Raw genomic sequence first — 21,046 nt, 5'->3', positions numbered from 1 at the left:
CACCGATATCCTTTTTTTCCCAAAAATAAGGGGATCAATACGAATGCATCAGCCCGCATCCAGAGATGGGCGCTCACGTTGTCCGCATACAACTACGCCATCAGCCACAGGCCAGGCACAGAAAACTGTGCCGATGCTCTCAGTAGGCTGACCACCACGGGGGTGGAAATGGCACAGCCCACAGATTTAGTCATGGTAATGGAAGCATTCAAGAGTGAGCAATCACCCATCACAGCCCGACAGATTAGAAACTGGACAAGCCAGGACCCCTTACTGTCCCTGTTAAAAAATTGTGCGCTTCACGGGAGCTGGTCCAGTGTCCCATTAGAAATGCAGGAAGAGATAATGCCGTAAGAGCGACGCAAAGATGAAACGTCTATACAGGCAGACTGCCTTCTGTGGGGTAATCAGGTAGTAATCCCCAATAAGGGCAGGGACACTTTCATCAGTGATCTCCACAGTACTCACCCAGGCATTGTAATGATGAAAACGATAGCCAGATCCCACGTGCGGTGGCCCGGTATCATTGCGGACTTAGAGTCCTGTGTGCACAAATGTAACACATGCTCGCAGTTAAGCAATGCATCCAGGGAGGCGCCACTAAGTCTATGGTCTTGGCCCTCCAAACCAGGGTCCAGGGTCGATATTGACTATGCAGGCCCGTTTTTGGATAAAATGTTCCTAGTGGTTGTAGATGCATACTCCAAATGGATTGAATGTGAGATAATGTCAGCAAGCACGTCTGCTGCCACCACCGAAAGCCTGTGGGCCATGTTTGCCATGCACGGCCTGCCTGATGTTCTTGCGAGCGTCAGCGGGCCATGTTTCACAAGTGCCGAGTTCAAAGAGTTCATGACCCAAAATGGGATCAAACATGTTACATCTGCCCCGTTCAAACCAGCAGCCAATGGTCAAGCAGAGAGAGCAATGCAAACCATCAAGCAGAGCTTGAAGAGGGTAACTGAAGGCTCACTGCAGACTCACCTATCCCGAGTCCTGCTTAGCTACCACACGTGACCCGACTCGCTCACTGGGATTCCACCCACTGAACTGCTCATGAAAAGGGCACTTAAGAAAAGGCTCTCGTTAGTCCACCCTGATCTACATGAACAGGTAGAGAGCAGGCGGCTTCAACAAAGTACATATCAAGATAGCGCAAATGTGTCACGTGAAATTGAAATCAATGATCCTGTATTTGTGTTAAACTATGGACAAGGTCCCAAGTGGCTTCCCGGCACGGTTGTGGCCAAAGAGGGGTGTAGGGTGTTTCGGGTCAAACTTTCAAATGGACTCATTCACCAGAAACACTTGAATCAAATCAAACTCAGGTTCACGGACTATCCAGAGCAACCCACATTGGACCCTACCTTCTTTGACACTAGTGGCAACCGACACCACGGTTGACCACGAAGCAGAACCCATCATCCGCAGCAGCCCAGTAGGACTCACCACACCAGGCAGCCCAGCAAGGCCAGCTGCACAGCAGCCCAGCGAGGGCCCAAACGATTCACCAAAACCAGCATTTGCACCGAGACGACTAACCAGGGAACAAAAGGCCCCAGATCAACTCACCTTGTAAATAGTTACACGATTGACTTTGGGGGGAGCGGGGGGGGGGTGAAGGAGTGTTGTTATATATGTAAACCTGTAAATATCTTGTGTAGCCACCAGAGGGCTCATCCCTGAAGTCCCAAGGGATCCCACAATCCCTTAGGAGCACCTGTACTTAAGGAGGCAGCAGTTAGGGAAGGAATGACTGCATGAGGCAAGAGTGATTTTTTTTTGTTTTCTTTGTGCAAATTAGCTTTATTTGGGGTCAGTAATGTATTGGAAATGTTTTCTGTGTTTTGTGTCCCAATTTCTTTTGCAAGGAGGCCTCTCTTAGGACGTTCTAAAGCCGACTCTAGCAAAGGATTTTCAGTTGTTCAGCCGCCCAAGCGCCCTAAGAGAGGTGTGGAACGCCACCCTTAGAGCTCTGCTCCACACTCAGGGCCCAGCTACTGAAATTTGTGGATGCCAACGCAAACCATTTCCCGGCACAAAATGTACCATTAGTGCCCCAAGAAGCCTCCAACCGAAAACCCAACCCTTTTCTTTACCATTGCTAAAAGCAGGATGATTTTTCCTGTTTGTGACTGTGAAAAATTGTGTTGCATTTTGGATTCTATTTAGTAACTTTGTCCATGAAAGCCAATCATTTTAGCTGATGAGAGATGAGAAACCTGCAGTTTTACATGGAGTGGTGTTTAAATGCCCACTTGCTCATGCACAGAGATGCAACAATTATTTATGACATTGTATTTGCAATATAGAAGAACAATGGAATCAGTCCTTTTTGTAACTGAATGAGATACATTTAAATGCTCGAAAAAATATCAAAACCATAATAATTTGCTTGGATGTTTTGCTACTTGGAATTTAGTGCTGTCATCTTGCCCTCTCTTGCAGCACTGGGGAACCAACTCTGAATATAAGAACATAAGAATTAGAAACAGGAGTAGGCCATCTAGCCCCTCGAGCCTGCTCCGCCATTCAACAAGATCATGGCTGATCTGGCCGTGGACTCAGCTCCACTTACCCGCCCGCTCCCCATAACCCTTAATTCCCTTATTGGTTAAAAATCTATCTATCTGTGACTTGAATACATTCAATGAGCTAGCCTCAACTGCTTCCTTGGGCAGAGAATTCCACAGATTCACAACCCTCTGGGAGAAGAAATTCCTTCTCAACTCGGTTTTAAATTGGCTCCCCCGTATTTTGAGGCTGTGCCCCCTAGTTCTAGTCTCCCTGACCAGTGGAAACAACCTCTCTGCCTCTATCTTGTCTATCCCTTTCATTATTTTAAATGTTTCTATATGATCACCCCTCATCCTTCTGAACTCCAACGAGTAAAGACCCAGTCTACTCAATCTATCATCATAAGGTAACCCCCTCATCTCCGGAATCAGCCGAGCGAATCGTCTCTGTACCCCCTCCAAAGCTAGTATAGCCTTCCTGAAGTAAGGTGACCAAAACTGCACGCAGTATTCCAGGTGCGGCCTCACCAATACCCTATACAGTTGCAGAAGGACCTCCCTGCTTTTGTACTCCATCCCGCTCGCAATGAAGGCCAACATTCCATTCGCCTTCCTGATTACCTGCTGCACCTGCAAACTAACTTTTTGGGATTCATGTGCAAGGACCCCCAGGACCCTCTGCACCACAGCATGTTGTAATTTCTCCCCATTCAAATAATATTCCCTTTTACTGTTTTTTTTCCCCCAAGGTGGATGACCTCTCACTTTCCGACATTGTATTCCATCTGCCAAACCTTAGCCCATTCGCTTAACCTATCTAAATCTCTTTGCAGCCTTTCTGTGTCCTCTACACAACCCACTTTCCCACTAATCTTTGTGTCATCTGCAAATTTTGTGACACTACACTCTGTCCCCTCTTCCAGGTCATCTATGTATATTGTAAACAGTTGTGGTCCCAGCACTGATCCATGTGGCACACCACTAACCACCGATTTCCAACCCGAAAAGGACCCATTTATCCCGACTCTCTGCTTTCTGTTCGCCAGCCAATTCTCTATCCATGCTAATACATTTCCTCTGACTCCGCGTCCCCTTGTCTTCTGCAGTAACCTTTTGTGTGGCACCTTATCGAATGCCTTTTGAAAATCTAAATACACCACATCCATCGGTTCACCTCTATCCACCATGCTCGTTATATCCTCAAAGAATTCCAGTAAATTAGTTAAACATGATTTCCCCTTCATGAATCCAAGCTGCATCTGCTTGATTGCACTATTCCTATCTAGATGTCCCACTATTTCTTCCTTAATGATAGTTTCAAACATTTTCCGCACTACAGATGTTAAACTAACCGGCCTATAGTTATCTGCCTTTTGCCTGCTCCCTTTTTTAGACAGAGGCGTTACATTAGCTGCTTTCCCATCCGCTGATACCTCCCCAGAGTCCAGAGACTTTTGGTACATTATAATGAATACATCTGCTATAACTTCTGCCATCTCTTTTAATACCCTGGGATGCATTTCATCAGGACCAGGGGACTTGTCTACCTTGAGTTCCATTAGCCTGTCCAGCACTAGCCCCCTAGTGATAGTGATTGTCTCAAGGTCCTCCCTTCCCACATTCCTGTGACCAGCAATTTTTGTCATGGTTTTTGTGTCTTCCACTGTGAAGACTGAAGCAAAATAATTGTTTAAGGTCTCAGCCATTTCTACATTTCCCATTATTTAATCCCCCTTCTCATCTTCTAAGGGACCAACATTTACTTTAGTCACTCTTTTCCGTTTTATATATCTGTAAAAGCTTTTACTATCCGTTTTTATGTTTTGCGCAAGTTTACCTTCGTAATCTATCTTTCCTTTCTTTATTGCTTTCTTAGTCATTCTTTGCTGTCGTTTAAAATGTTCCCAATCTTCTATTTTCCCACTAACATTGGCCCCCTTATAGGCATTGGTTTTTTAATTTGATACTCTCCTTTATTTCCTTGGTTATCCACGGCTGGTTATCCCTTCTCTTACCGCCCTTCTTTTTCACTGGAATATATTTTTGTTGAGCACTATGAAAGAGCTCCTTAAAAGTCCTCCACTGTTCCTCAATTGTGGTTCCAGTCTACTTTAGCCAACTCTGCCCTCATCCCACTGTAGTCCCCTTTGTTTAAGCATGGTACGCTCATTTGCGACACGACTTCCTCATCCTCAATCTGTATTACAAATTCAACTATTCTGTGATCACTCATTCCGAGAGGATCTTTTACTAGGAGATCCTTTATTATTCCTGCGTCATTCCACAGGACCAGATCTAAGATAGCTTGCTCCCTTGTAGGTTCTGTAACATACTGTTCTAAGAAACAATCCCGTATGCATTCTATGAATTGCTCCTCCAGGCTACCCCGTGCGATTTGATTTGACCAATCGATATGTAGGTTAAATTACCCCATGATTACTGCCGTTCCTTTTTCACATGCCTCTATTATTCCCTTGATTATTGCCCTCCCCACTGTGAAGTTATTATTTGGGGGCCTATAAACTACACCCACCAGTGACTTTTTCCCCTTACTATCTCTAATCTCCACCCACAATGATTCAACATTTTGTTCATTAGAGCCAATATCGTCTCTCACAACTGCCATGATATCATCCTTTATTAACAGAGCTACCCCACCTCCTTTCCCTTCTTGTCTATCTTTCCGAATCGTCAGATACCCCTGTATGTTTAATTCCCAGTCTTGGCCACCCTGGAACCACGTTTCTGCAATGGCCACCAAATCATACCCATTTGTAATGATTTGTGCCGTCAACTCATTTACTTTATTTTGAATGCTGCGTGCGTTTAGGTAGAGTGTTTTAATACTAGTTTTTAAACCATGATTTTTAGTTTTGACCCCTCCTGCAGCCCCTTTGTATTCAGTGGCCCTTTTTGTTTTTTGCCTTTGGTTTCTCTGCCCTCCACTTTTACTCATCTCCTTTCTGTCTTTTGCTTTTGTCTCCCTCTGTCTCCCTGCATTGGTTCCCATCCCCTTGCCATATTAGTTTAACTCCTCCCCAACAGCACGAGCAAACACACCCCCGAGGACATTGGTTCCGGTCCTGCCCAGGTGCAGACCGTCCGGTTTGTACTGGTCCCACCTCCCCCAGAACCAGTTCCAATGCCCCAGGAATTTGAATCCCTCCCTGCTGCACCACTGCTCAAGCCACGTATTCATCTGAGCTATCCTGCGATTCCTACTCTGACTAGCACGTGGCACTGGTAGCAATCCTGAGATTACTACTTTTGAGGTCCTAATTTTTAATTGAGCCCCTAGCTCCTTAAATTCGTCTTGTAGGACCTCATCACTTTTTTTACCGATATCGTTAGTACCAATGTGCACTACGACAACTGGCTGTTTCACCCTCCCTTTTCAGAATGTCCTGCACCCGCTCAAAGACATCCTTGACCCTTGCACCAGGGAGGCAACATATCATCCTGGAGTCTCGCTTGCGGCCGCAGAAACACCTATCTATTCCCCTTACAATCGAATCCCCTATCACTAGCGCTCTCCCACTCTTTTTCCTGCCCTCTTGTGCTTTTCTGTAGTTTGCTGGAGAGTCTGCATCATCATGCTGAAGAACTTAATTGGCTTGCTGCAGAAATTGAAGTGCTGGAAAATTCGAATGGCCCTATTCATAGGACCAAAACTAGTCTTTAACATTCAACCAACTTTATGCATAGCAAGAATAAAATTGTCCTTCTTATTGCTAGCCACAGTCAGCCTTGAGCTGAATAGGCTGGATGGGTTTTCTCATTCATACCACAGGATGTTCCTATGGCTTAAATCCATCTCAGTGCCAACTCCTATATATGTACAACAATTCAATCCCATCTGGTGCTGTGTGCCTCACATTTGTCAAAGTGCTACCTCCTGTATGTATGACGTAAATTGCGCGAGTTGTGTGCCCACCACAGCAAATTAACCCGTACATTTTGATGAGCGAGCTCAGGATCTCCTGGCCCATTTACCTCACTAACACACTGGGACTTTGCCTTTTGCAGTTACACGTTGCATCATACATCATCTTCTTCTGGCTGTGCTTACACTGAAAATTCACAGCAAGGTTTCTGTCTTTGCTGCTGTTTGTTCAGGCATGCTCTATGAAATGATCCCCTAGAGCCAGAAATGATCACAAATTCATCTTGCAGTGTTGATCACAAAAATACGTTCAAGATGACCTGGATATATGGCACTATGGTGGTGCCACATGCTGATGCTCAAGCACTTTACACCACAGGGTGTAGGATATGGGTGTCAGCCCACAATTCCCCAAACAGCATGATTTAAATATCAGAGAGAGAGAGAGAGAGACATGTCCCCATAAAGCAAGAAGGAAATTCAGAGGATGAGAAGCCTGACTGCTCCACGCTCTGTGTCTGCCTCAGCAGCAGCACTAGCAGAGACCTCAGAATAAATTAGGTTTACCTAACCTCTGAGTCAGGGAACAGCATTTGTCACCGGGCACAAAAAGAGATGGAAAAAGAAAAAATGCCCCTCCCAAAAAAGAATGTAAACGAAAACTCTGTAATGAGATTTTAGATTCACAACATAATCAGTAGGTTCTTTATATAATCAATGTATTTTTCATCTCTGACAGTCTGCATCACAAAAGGGTATGGTAGTGTTGTGGTTATGTTAATGGACGATTAATGCAGAGATTGTAAATTCAAATCCCACATGTCAGTTTGAGATTGAATTTTTTTTTAAATCTGGAATTAATAAATGCCGGTATCAGCAAAAGTGCCCAAGAAGCTGTCGGATTTTCATAAAAACCCAACTGGTTCACCAATATCCTTTGGGGAAGGAAACCTGCTGTCCTTTTTGGGTGTGGCCTATAATGTGACTCCAATCCCACACTAACGTGGTTGACTCTGAAGTGGCCTGGTGAGCCATTCACTTGCGTCAAACCTCAGGTCAACTAAGGATAGGCAATAAATGCATATCCTAAGAATAAGTTTAAAAAAAAATGCTGCCTAAAACACTGTTGGGTTAATTTGAGTTTTTGCTTCACCCGCCAGGAGTGCATAATGGGAATGAGAATACACAGAATGTCATAATGGGCATGTGCCTGAATTCCCGTTGTACATTTCCAGTGAGAGCATAAACTTGTAAAATTGTGCTGGGTTCAAACAAATGTAATTAAATCCAGTAAACACTGGATTTTGGATGAGCAGTCTGAAAGCTCAGAGGCAATAGAGGAGTCAAGAGAAGCAGTGGAGTGGGGAAGCTGGGTGCCATTATTGTGCATGGGAAAGCTGACCCTGTGTTTGTAGAGGATGTCACCAGGGGTCAGCATGTAGCCAAGAAAGGATGGATCCTCGGGGGGCTCTTCAGGTGATGATGTGGGAATGGGAAGAGAAGACATTGGTGGCGGGTCCCAACTCCGCTGCTGGCTCCATCTCACTCTGTGAAATGAATGACCCTTGATGGGGCTTATTAAGCCCACCCAGTTCATTTCCCAGCCAATTAGAGGAAGTGAGTCTGGCAACATCATTTGATGTTGCGTCATCAGCCTGTTTCCTGAAAGGAACCATGTCCAAATTCATGTGCTGTCAGTGTTCTCCAGCATTGAAGAGCAACAAACACTGACAATGACTGCTCAAAGGCGCAGGATGGCACCCAGGCTCTCCGATGACTCCCTCCCTATGCTCATGGAAGGAGTCACAGCAAGCTGGGAGGTCCCCTTTCCTTCTGATGGGTGGAAGAGACCTCCCCAAGAGGTCAACACAGCCTGATTGCACATTAGAGCTGCGGAATACCAAAGGGCAGAAAACGCTAGTGGGAGTTGTGTACAGACCACCAAACAGTAGTCGTGAGGTTGGGGATGGCATCAAACAAGAAATTAGGGATGCTTGCAATAAAGGTACAGCAGTTATCATGGGCGACTTTAATCTCCATATAGATTGGGCTAACCAAGCTGGTAGCAATGCGGTGGAGGAGGATTTCCTGAAGTGTATTAGGGATGGTTTTCGAGACCAATATGTCGAGGAACCAACTAGAGAGCTGGCCATCCTAGACTGGGTGTTGTGTAATGAGAGAGGACTAATTAGCAATCTTGTTCTGCGAGTAAGAGTGACCATAATATGGTAGAATTCTTAATTAAGATGGAGAGTGACAGTGTTAATTCAGAGACTAGGGTCCTGAACTTAAGGAAAGGTAACTTCGATGGTATGAGACATGAATTGGTTAGGATAGACTGGCAAATGATACTTAAAGGGTTGATAGTGCATAGGCAATGGCAGACATTTATAGATTACATGGATGAATTTCAACAATTGCACATCCCTGTCTGGAGTAAAAATAAAATGGGGAAGGTACTCAACTGTGGCTAACAAGGGAGATTAGGGATAATGTTAAATCCAAGGAAGAGGCATATAAATTGGCCAGAAAATGCAGCAAACCTGAGGACTGGGAGAAATTTTGAATTCAGCAGAGGAGAACAAAGGGTCTAATTAGGAGGTGGAAAAAAGAGTATAAGAGTAAGCTTGCAGGGAACATAAAAACTGACTGCAAAAGCTTCTATAGATATGTGAAGAGAAAAAGATTAATGAAGACCAACATAGGTCCCTTGCAGTCAGAATCAGGTGAATTTATAATGGGGAACAAAGAAATGGCAGACAAATACTTTGGATCTGTCTTGTCTAAGGAAGACACAAATAACCTTCCAGAAATACTAGAGGTTCGAGGGTCTAGTGAAAAGGAGGAACTGAAGGAATTCTTTATTAGTCAGGCATTTGTGTTGGGGAAATTGAGGGGATTGAGGGCCGATAAATCCCCGGGGCCTGATAGTCTGCATCCCAGAGTACTTAAGGAAGTGGCCCTAGAAATAGTGGCTGCATTGGTGATCATTTTCCAACATTCTATTGACTCTGGATCAGTTCCTATGGACTGGAGGGTAGCTAATGAAACACCACTTTTTAAAAAAGGAGGGAGAGAGAAAACAGGGAATTATAGATCAGTTAGCCTGTCATCGGTAGTGGGGAAAATGTTGGAATCAATTATTAAAGATGAAATAGCAGCGCATTTGGAAAGCAGTGACAGGATCGGTCCAAGTCAGCATGGATTTATGAAAGGGAAATCATGCTTGACAAATCTTCTAGAATTTTTTTGAGGATGTAACTAGTAGAGTGGACAAGGGAGAACCAGTGGATGTGGTGTATCTGGACTTTCAAAAGGCTTTTGACAAGGTCCCACACAAGAGATTAGTGTGCAAAATTAAAGCACATGGTATTGGAGGTAATGTATTGATGTGGATAGAGAACTTGTTGGCAGACAGGAAGCAGAGAGTCGGAATAAATGAGTTCTTTTCAGAATGGCATGCAGTGACCAGTGGGGTGCCGCAGGGTTCAGTGCTGGGACTCCAACTATTTACAATATACATCAATGATTTAGATGAAGGAATTGAATGTAATATCTCCAAGTTTGCAGCTGACACTAAGCTGGGTGGTAGTGTGAGCTGTGAGGAGAATGCTAAGAGGCTGCAGGGTAAATTGGACAGGTTAGGTGAGTGGGCAAATGCATGGCAGATGCAGTATAATGTGAGGTTATCCACTTTGGTGGCAAAAACAGGAAGACAGATTATTATCTGAATGGTGACAGATTAGTAAAAGGGGAGCTGCAACAAGACTTGGGTGTCATGGAACATCAGTCATTGAAGGTTGGCATGCAGGTACAGCAGGCGGTGAAGGCAGCAAATGGCATGTTGGCCTTCATAGCTAGAGGATGAGAGTATCGGAGCAGGGCGGTCTTACTGCAGTTATATAGAGCCTTGGTGAGGTCACACCTGGAATATTGTGTTCAGTTTTGGTCTCCTAATCTGAGGAAGGACGTTCTTGCTATTGAGGGAGTACAGCGAAGGTTCACCAGACTGATTCCCGGGATAGCAGGACTGACATATGAGGAGTGATTGGATCAACTGGGCTTGTATCCACTGGAGTTTAGAAGAATGAGAGGGGATCTCATAGAAACATATAAAATTCTGATGGGATTGGACAGGTTAGAGGCAGGAAGAATGTTCCCATTGCTGGGGAGTTCCAGAACCAGGGGTCACAGTCTAAGAATAAGGAGTAAGCCATTTAGGACCGAGATGAGGAGAAACTTCTTCACTCAGAGTGGTTAACCTGTGGAATTTCCTACCGCAGAGAGTTGTTGAGGCCAATTCTTTAGATATATTCAAAAGGGAGTTAGATATGTTCCTTATAGCCAAAGGGATCAAGGGGTATGGAGAGAAAGCAGGAATGGGTACTGAGGTTGAATGATCAGCCATGATCTAATTGAATGGTGGTGCAGGCTCAAAGGGCCGAATGGCCTGTTCCTGCACCTAATTTCTATGTTTCTATTACAGGAGGAAGGTACAAGCAGGGATGAGGTCAGGAGGACCTGGGTGCAGTGCCGCAAATGTTTCAATGATCTCAGTAGAGCATGAAATTTTAGTAGAAAGCCTCAACACTCAACCTCATCCTCCTGTGTGTCTCATCATATCCCAATCCTCTGCCATCTCTACCCTACTCCTGCACATCCTTGCACACAACAACTTATCTTGCACCTCCACCCATTCATCTCTATCTATATTATCACACCCTATCTCACTGGTCACCCCTCACACTCACCCTCATCCTAGTGCAATCATACCAACTAACAACATACAAGGGTAGGCACTTGGGTTTTTTTAATGCAATGTTCATGTAAAGTTTCTGTTAATGTGGTATCAAAGACTGAAACCTTTATTTTCAACACTTTGGTTTCTCGGACAGGTGTGTGTGCACCTTTGCCATCGCTGGTGTCCTGGGCAGCAATGTGGTCGGGTGCTGATGCACTCTGTCTTGTGCAGCATCAATTAATTGTGGAGAAGGTTAGTTTTGTTGGTGTGCCTGGTGCTGCTGGTGTTGGGGCTGATCGTGGTGGGATTCCGAGGACCAAGGTGAGAGAGTATAAAGGGCACCCATGCTGATGGAATAGATGGCAGATGAAGTAGAGATAACAGAAGTGATCTGTCAATGGCGAGAGTGGTAATGAAGTCAGACTGGATGGTGGCTGGTGTATAAACTTGCAGCATGCTTAATCAATAGTGGCAATGCAGTGAGGAAGAGTTTGTAGCTGAGGGAAGATATTTCTGTAAGGAGGGAGCTTTTACTTTACTTTTGAAACTGTCAACTCAACAGCTGATTCAATGGCCACTGAACTCCCGCCTCAGCTTGACAGACGTGGTCCACGTCCAGTGTAAACCGCATGGGCAAGTTGTCAGATGCAAAAGGTAAACTCTAAACAAGCCACTAATTACCTGAATTGGGTCACCCACCACCGTCTGTCAGGTCTGCTCAGCGTTGACAGACCCGACTTCGGAAAAGGCGTGTATGAGCGAGGCGACAGTGGATTCCCGACCTGTTGTCAAAAATATCAAGCTTTCCACCGGACCTGTCACTAATCCTGCTCACTGCCCTGCTGGAAAATTATGGCCATAGAGTGTAACCAAATGAGGGCAGTCACATAAAGCTGGACAATGGAGAAACAGTGTTGGAGGAGGATAAACCATGTCAAAGATAGTTCAAGAAAGGCAAAGGAGAATAATGCAGCACAGCCAGTCACAGAGCATATCATTTATGAATTTGATTAGGGACATTTTGGTGCTGTGGGAGAAGCAGGATCCACATTCTTATATATTACATATTTTCATAGCATTAAATCTTTCCTGCTCCTAAACATAATTATTATTAATTTGAGTTGATTATAAATCCACCACCTGCTATTAAATGGATAATGATAAATGGTCTACAGCACATAAATTGATTTATCCTCACCTATTGCTCAAATCTGCCATCTAATTAATGATTTGGGTTCTTATCATCCTTTTCCCGATCAGCCCTCCTTGGAAGGCAAGACTCTCAAGATTTTTTTCAGATGAAACTATATAGTAGTCCAGCAAGCTCACTGATTCACTTTTAAGTCTGATCAAATACCCTGGTTTGAAGAGTTATATACGAATAAAGGGGTAGACTAAAGATGTGATGAAGAATGAAGAAAATGAACAGCAAGACCAGCAGCCAAGTTTTCCCATTTCTGTGCTTGCCAGTATGCGATATTCTGCTCAGTAACTTCAACCTCTGGAAAATCATGGGCTGGCGAGTGCAGATGTGGAAATCCCTGGCCAGCAAGTCTCAAGTCATAAACCTGAATCAGCCATTTCTTCAGCCCCTGGTTCCAAAAGCACAAGACAGCAAATGACACAAGGTTTAAAGACAGGCACGCAGCCAACATCGGATGAATATTGCAAGGCTGTGTTGCAGGTACTGCAATGAGCTTTGCTTTCTTACCTTGTACTGTACTATCAGTAATTAATTTTGAGACTAAAGCCTAGAAATTACTGTTGATAATATAAGTGGATGAATATTTAATGCATTTGCACCTACCACTAAAATGATGGAGAAACATCTTTGCATAAGCCATTGTTCAAGGCTGGTATAAATTTGACAATAAATTGGAACAAAACTTTCTGATTCATCAATTCTCAAGTTTTTTCAGGCTGGACTCCATCAAAAATCTTTGAGCTACTCACCCAAATCTAGTTTCAGATATTTTGCACCCATTTCAGTTCCGATCCCCTGACCTTCTACAATTTCTTTGACAGCACCTCCCAAGCCACAACCTCTACCACCTAGAAGGACAAGGTCAGCAGGCATATGGGAACACCACCACCTCCAAGTTCCTCTCCAAGTCACACACCATCCTAACTTGGATCATCGCTGGGTCAAAATCCTGGAACTCCCTCCTGAACAGCACTGTGGGAGTACCTTCACCACACGAATTGCAGCAGTTCAACAGCGGCTCACCTCCACCCTCTCAAGGGCAATTAGGGGATGGGCAATAAATGCTGGTCTTGGTAGTGATGCTTACATACCATGAATTCAAAAAAGGTTTCTTTTTCATCTTAACGCAGCCCTTGCCAATCTCTCCATTATGAAATCCATTTCCTTCCTCAGTCATCATCCAGCTTCCTTTTAGAACTGCCATCATCATCCCTCCCCTCAGAAACCCATCCTCAATCTATTCAGGCTCTTCAGCTACCCTCCCATCCTTAACATCCCTTTCCTCTCTAAGATTCCTGAATGCGACATCAACGAACATCCCCAGGCCCACTTCAGCTGGAACTTCTTGTTTGAATCCCTTCAGTCCAGAACTGAGACCACACTCTAAAGTCATGAATGAGGCCAATTTGGGAAAACCCAAATATATTTTATAAATACATTAAGAGCAAGAGGATAACTAGAGTATGGGCCCAATTTTGGCCAACCCATTTTTTTGGCGCACTGACCCTTTATGTGCTGACTTTGTGCGCTGGAAAGGGTGCCAAAAAACTTTTAGTATTCTGGCCCCTCTGCCGAATGTCCTGGGTCCTGGTGCGGCATCCATGGTGGAGTGCGAGGGGCAGAGCTACAGCTCTGCGCTGAAAACACTGCTGGCAGCTGTCCGCATGCGCAGTGGAGTCTGCGCGCATGCTCCTCGCTCTCCCAGCATGTCCTGCAAGCTGTCAGCAGGACCCACTGTTCGACGTCCCTAGCCGTGACCGAATGGTCGCCTGTGTCCGAGTGCAGCCCAGGCTGTCAGAACCCTACCCGAGATGCCACCGAGCCCAGCCTTTCCTCTCCCTCCTTCCCGATGCCGTCGAGCCCTGCCTTTCCTCTCCCTTCCCGCCACCCCCACCACCCGATGCCATGGAGCGTTGCCTTTCCCCCACCCCCAGCCTCCTGATGTGTTTTTGCCGGCCGCCCCTATCCCACACCAAATGGCCTCCCGTACAAGCCGGTCCAAGGTAGGATTTACTTAATATATTTAATTGTTAATCAATTGTTTACCTGAGTTCTTTATTTTTAGTTAGTTATTTTAACTTTTATTTGAAATGTTTGGTGCTTGGGTGCAAGTCCTTACTTACTTAACTGCGCCGATTTCTTAACTGCCCGCAATGTTTTTCAGAGCTAGCCACATATGCTGACCGAAGTCGATTTGGAGTAAGTTTTTGCTGGCCAAAGTGGCATAAATGGCCAAAACTGGTGTAAGTGTCTGGGAACGCCCCCTTTTGAAAAAAAAAATTGAACTAAAAAAAACATACCTAACTGACTTACTTTGGAGCAAATGTTTTGGGGAAAATTTCATTTTTTAAACTTAAGCCAGAAAAACAACTTACTCCAAAAAAATTGATGCGAGTCATGGCCAAAATTGGGCCCAAAGAGTGGTGCCTATTAGAGACCACAAAGGAAATCTGTACGTGGAGGCAGAAGATGTGGGTATGATTCGTAATGAATACTTTGCATCTGTTTTCACAAAAGAGAGGGGCAATGCAGACTTTGCAATGAGGGAGGAGGACTGTGAAATATCAAATGTGATAAACATAGTGAGAGAGGAAGTATTAAGGGGCTTAGCAGCTTTGAAAGTGGATAAATCCCCAGATGAAATGTATCCCAGGCTGTTAAGAGAAGCAAAAGAGGAAATAGCAGAGGCTCTGACCATCATTTTCCAGTCCTCTCTGGCTAAAAGTGTGGTGCCAGAGGACTGGAGGACTGCTAATGTTGTACCTTTGTTTAAAAAGGGAGAAAGGGATAAACCGAGTAACTACAGGCCAGTCAGCCTAACCTCAGTGGTGGGAAAATTATTGGAAAAAATCCTGAGGGACAGGATAAATCGTCATTTGGAAAGACATGGATTAATCAAGGACAGTCAGCATGGATTTGTCAAGGGAAGATCATATATGACTAACTCGATTGAATTTTGAGGAGGTAACCAGGAGGGCCGATGAGGGCAGTGCGTATGATGTAGCGTATATGGATTTTAGCAAAGCTTTTGATAAGGTCGTACATGGCAGACTGGTCAAGAAAGTAAAAGACATGGGATCCAGGGCAAAATGACAAGTTAGATCCAAAATTAGCTCAGAGGCAGGAAGCAAAGGGCAATGGTTGATGGTCTCCTTTCATGCTGTAAATTTCTATGATTTGATGATTCTATGAATGCCTCTAAACCATTTCCTTCAACCTCATGACCAACTGCAGACAGCCACACCATCTGTCCAAAATTAAGTCAAAACTTCCTCTAACTGAACATTGCGAAGACCAAAGCCAACGTTTTCTGATCCAGTCATAAACTCTACTCCCTTGTCATTGATTCCATCGTACTCCCCAGCAACTTGCTCACACAGAACCGCACTGCGCAAAAGCTAAGCACTCTGTTCAATGCGGAATGGGCATCAAACCAAACATCTCATCAATCACCAAGACTGCTTAGTTCCACCTCCACAATGCTTCAGTTGCCTCAGCTCTTCAGCCATTAAAACTCTAATGCAAGCTCTTGTCAGACCTAGATTCAATTTCTTCAATGTCTTCCTTTGTGGCTTCCCACCTTCCATAACCTCCAAATTACCCAAAACCTAGAAATTTGTATCCTTCTAGCACTGTCCCCCTTGTCCATCTTCCCCATCTTTTTAGACCTACATTAGCTACCTTTGGTCCAACACATTAAGCTTAAGATCCTCGTGCTCATCTTTAAAACCCTCCATAGACTTCTGCCACCCTATCTCTGCATCCTTATATCTCCTCCTTCACCTGTCCTAAAATTCTGCTCTTTTGTATATCCCAACTTCTCTTTGCCTAACCACTTGGGGTAAAGCCTTGGCCCTACTCTCTGGAATACTCCATCTCTGAACTGTATTAAAAGGAAGTAGTAACACATTTAAAATAAATGAGTTAATACCTGCAATAAGATAAAGAACAAAGGAATAACATATGTTTCCCGTGTCTGTTTAGGCGGGCGCAGTGACCACTGTGCCCAGATCACATCGGAATTTGGGCACGGTCTAATTTCTAGGCCAAGATGTTAAACCAAGGCCCTGTTTGCCTTCAGGTGAATGTAAAATTCCCTTGTTCAAAGAAGAGTAGAGAATTCTCCTATAGCGTCCTGGACAACACTCTTCCTTCAAACAACACAACCAAACTAGAGTGATCTGTAATACATATTATTTGCTGTTTAATTTACACATAGTAAAGTCCATAAAGAAAGAAAGACTGACATTTCTACAGCACCTTCCACAACCACTGGATGTCTCAAAATGCTTTACAGCCAATGAAGTACTTTTGGAGTGTAGTCACTGTTGTAATGTTGGAAACAGCTGCATTAGCTCCCTTTGGCCCAATACATTAAACTTAAGATTTGAAATTAGCTACATTTGTCTACATAATATCAGTAACTACATTTCAAAAATGATTCAGTTGTGGTGTCGAGCTTTGGGACAACCACAGGATGTCATGGGACCTTATAAAAATTCATTATTTTTTTTTATTATTGAGTATGCAAACACTGAATCCAGTGTGCAGAGAGTTTAATTGTAATTAGTAGTTAATTCAAAATTAATTAAATTTAAGAAATCATGAATAAGTTCCACTAAAATTGAAAAACACCTTGGTTGACAAATCTGAAGGCCTCAGGAGTAATTTTATAAAATTGTGCTCCCAGTACTGAGGCTCCATGCTGAAGCATGGTTTCGTAAAATTTCCTCACTCATGTCATCTTCCAGGACACTTGTATCATCGTTAGATTACACAGAATTGCGCAACAGTACCCATATCTTTTTTAAACATTAATTAAAGCACAAAGTTCAGCTTGTCCTGTGGCAGTGTCTGACATCAAATATAGGTCCCTTGCAGTCAGATTCACATGAATTTATAATGGGGAATAAAGAAATGGCAGACCAGTTGAACAAATACTTTGGTTCTGTCTTCACGAAGGAAGACACAAATAACCTTCCGGAAATACTAGGGGGCTGAGGGTCTAGTGAGAAGGATGAACTGAAGGAAATCCTTATTAGACGAGAAATTGTATTAGGGAAATTGATGGGATCGAAGGTCGATAAATCCCCAGGGCCTGATACTCTGGGATGCAGACTACTTAAGAAAGTGGCCCTAGAAATAGTGAATGCATTGATGATCATTGTCCAACATTCTATTGACTCTGGATCAGTTCCTGTGGACTGGAGGGTAGCTAATGTAACACCACTTTTTAAAGAAAGGAGGGAGAGAGAAAACGGGTAATTATAGATCACTTAGCCTGACATCAGTAGTGGGGAAAATGTTGGAATCAATTATTAAAGATGAAATAGCAGCGCATTTGGAAAGCAGTGACAGGATTGGTCCAAGTCAGCATGGATTTATGAAAGGGAAATCATGCTTGACAAATCTAGAATTTTTTGAATTTGTAACTAGTAGAGTGGTCAAGGGAGAACCAGTGGATGTGGTGCATTTGGACTTTCAAAAGACTTTTGACAAGGTCCCACGCAAGAGATTGGTATGCAAAATTAAAGCACATGGTATTGGGGGTAATGTACTGACGTAGATAGAGAACTGGTTGGCAGACAGGAAGCAGAGAGTTAGGATAAACGGGTCATTTGCAGAATGGTAGGCAGTGACTAGTGGGGTGCCGCAGGACTCAGTGCTGGGACCCCAGCTATTTACAATATACATTCATGATGTAGATGAAGGAATTGAATGTAATATCTCCAAGTTTGCAGATGACACTAAGTTGGGTGGCAGTGTGAGCTGTGAGGACGCTTAGAGGCTGCAGGGTGACTTGGACAGGTTAGGTGAGTGGGCAAAAGCATGGCAGATGCAGAATAATGTGGATAAATGTGAGATTATCCACTTTGGTGGCAAAAACACGAAGGCAGAATATTATCTGAATGGCGGCAGATTAGGAAAAGGGGAGCTGCAATGAGACCTGGGTGTCATGGTACATCAGTCATTGAAAGTTGGCATGCAGGTATTTGAGTATAGGAGTAGGGAGGTCTTACTGCAATTGTACAGGGCCTTGGTGAGGCCTCACCTGGAATAGTGTGTTCAGTTTTGGTCTCCTAATCTGAGGAAATATGTTCTTGCTATTGAGGGAGTGCAGTGAAGGTTCACCAGACTGATTCTCAGGATGGCAGGACTGACATATGAGGAGAGCCTGGATTGACTGGGCCTGTATTCACTGGAGTTTAGAAGGATGAGAGGGGATCTCATAGAAACATAGAAAATTCTGACGGGACTGGACAGGTTAGATGCGGGAAGAATGTTCCCGATGTTGGGGAAGTCCAGAACCAGGGGACATAGTCTAAGGATAAGGGGTAAGCCATTTAGGACTGAGATGAGGAGAAACTTCTTCACTCAGAGAGTTGTTAACCTGTGGAATTCCCTACCGCAGACAGTTGTTGATGCCAGTTCATTGGATATATTCAAGAGAGAGAGTTAGATATAGCCCTTATGGTTAAAGGGATCAAGGGGTATGGAGAGAAAGCAGGAAAGGGTTACCGAGGTGAACGATCAGCCATGATCATATTGAATGGTGGTGCAGACTCGAAGGGCCGAATGGCCTACTCCTGCACCTATTTTCTATGTTTCTATGTAAGTTCCTTTACGGCTCTACAAAATGAGGTGCACAAAAAAAGGAGAGTAAATTTTAACCTTCCTAATTAAGTCTGCACGCAGGAGCTGGGGTGGTCTTTATGAATGCTACTCCCTTTTTCTGTTCCCTGGCATGGGACTGAAAATCAAGCCAGTTCCTTGGGATAGCACCCATCAGTGCCCTCTGGCACTGCCCCTGCTAGGATATGCAGGGTCAGTCAGAGGACACCTCATTTGCATGATCTGTAGACCACCTACACCACGACAGCTGCATCTGGCAGCCCTGCATTGCTGGAAACATTAGCACCTAATTGCCAGCCTAGTTGGGAGGAAGGTCACCGGAGCACCCATTCCACTTTACTTTGCATCATTTGATCTTCTTACCAAAGGGGCCAATACAATTTTTGTTTTTAATTACACTTTTCTTTGAAGATCCAGGCCACATTCTTTGGTTGAGGAAGAGGCTTATAATGTTGCCAAAAAGAGCAGTATGTCTGAGGATTGGAAGGATTTTAGAATTCAGCAAAGAAGATCCAAGAAATTAATCAAGAAAGGGAAAATAGAATTTAAGAGAGTAAACTAGCGAGAGACATAAAAACAGGCTGTAAAATCTTCTTTCAGTATGTAAAAAGGAAAAGATTAGCTAAAGTAAATGTGGGTCCCTTACAGGCTGAGACAGGAGAAATGATAATGGGGAATAAGGAAATGGCAGAGAAATTAAACAAATACTTTGTGTCCATCTTCACAAAAGATGCAGCAAAAACTTACCGGAAATAATGGAGAATCAAGGGTCTAGCGAGAATGAGGAAGTGAAAGAAATTATAATGGGCTTCATTGGTGCTGGTCAGATGTTTGTGGCCTTTTCGCTCAGACTGCATGCTTCGCAGTGTGAGACAAACTTCTCGATGCGAGTGTCAATCCAAGGCCCCAATACTGAATCGCGACATCTCTGCTTCACGTGGACAATGTCAGGCTGTCCATCGTGTGCCAATGAGAGAACGCGCTGTTGAAGCAACTTGGGAATTACTGTTCTATCACCACGAGCTAGGCAGCCATCATTCCAAACGGAAAATTTATCGCGAAGTCTGTGGAAGGTTTTCAGCTCTTCCGGAATTTGCTTAGGCCAGTCAATCTGGAAGAAGTGGCTCACATGCTGGAGCGTAGCATCATGCTGTGATTCGGTTTCGAGTTTGGCGCAGGAGCCAAGGTTTCTGATGGATTGAGTGATGATCGACGTGGCATGTGTGTCGTCATCTGTGAACAAGTCAGCACCAGAGTTCGAAACAGGTGTTGAGCGGCTGAGCAGGTCAGCTACGTGGTTGCGACTGCCAGCGATGTACTGTACATCAAAGTTATAATAATGAAAGTGATCTGACCATCGGCTGATTCGTATTGGTCTGTGCCCAGATCCAGTTCTAGCGAGCAGCATAGTTAGTGCTTGGTGATCCATATAGAGGGTAAATTTCCTGCCATAGAGATAGATGTGCCAGCGTTCACATGCGTAGATGCAAGCGATTGCTTCGCGTTTCCCTGTAGAGTATTTACGTTCTGCAGACGAGAGCGTGCGAGAGCCGAAGCCCACTGGGCATTCCAGGCTGTCAATCCATTGCGAGAACACAGCACTCATGGCGGTGCCTGATGCATCCATGGTGACGTACGTAGCGGCATTCAAATCAAACTGTGCGAGGATAGGAGGGGATGTGATTTTCTCCTTAAGCATGGTGAATGCTTGAGCCTAGGAATCTGTCCATTCCCAAGGGATGTCCTTGCACAGCAACTTGTGAAGTGGTTCAGCCATGTGCGTGTAGTGTGGGACAAACTTCAAATAGAAGTTGCAAGTGCCAAGGAATGATGAAAGTTCTTTGACATTGGTAGCCTCCTGCATTCGCTGGATCGCGTCAATGTTGTCAAGTATTGGCTTGACACCTTGTGCTGTGACTCTGTAGCCCAGAAAGTTTATTTCTCCAGTAGCGAATGTAAACTGATCGGCAACAAGTCTAGCTATAACTGTATGAAGTCGTTGGTCATGTTCTTCCATTGTCCGTCCACAGACAACGATACCGCCCTCTAATCCTGTTAGTATAGTAGTA

General features: G+C 44.3%; 1 protein-coding gene across 1 annotated transcript in view; it reads right to left on the bottom strand.

Moving 5' to 3' along the window:
• LOC139266641 (PC3-like endoprotease variant B) overlaps positions 1–20,676 on the bottom strand; it is a gene marked incomplete at its 3' end in the record, with an annotated part of 827,273 nt that extends 806,597 nt beyond the window's left edge. The window contains exons 1-2 of the mRNA XM_070884230.1: positions 20,107–20,676; positions 12,608–12,732 (exon numbers count right to left, since the gene is read on the bottom strand). Coding sequence (XP_070740331.1) covers positions 12,608–12,732; positions 20,107–20,676 — 695 coding nt within the window. The remainder of the gene's footprint in view (positions 1–12,607; positions 12,733–20,106) is intronic.
• Positions 20,677–21,046: the final 370 nt, after the last annotated feature.

The sequence above is a fragment of the Pristiophorus japonicus genome, chromosome 7 (assembly GCF_044704955.1).
Source record: "Pristiophorus japonicus isolate sPriJap1 chromosome 7, sPriJap1.hap1, whole genome shotgun sequence".
Lineage (NCBI taxonomy): Eukaryota > Metazoa > Chordata > Chondrichthyes > Pristiophoridae > Pristiophorus > Pristiophorus japonicus.
Note: the sequence above shows the minus strand (reverse complement) of the source record. Positions and strands in the feature narration are given on the sequence as shown.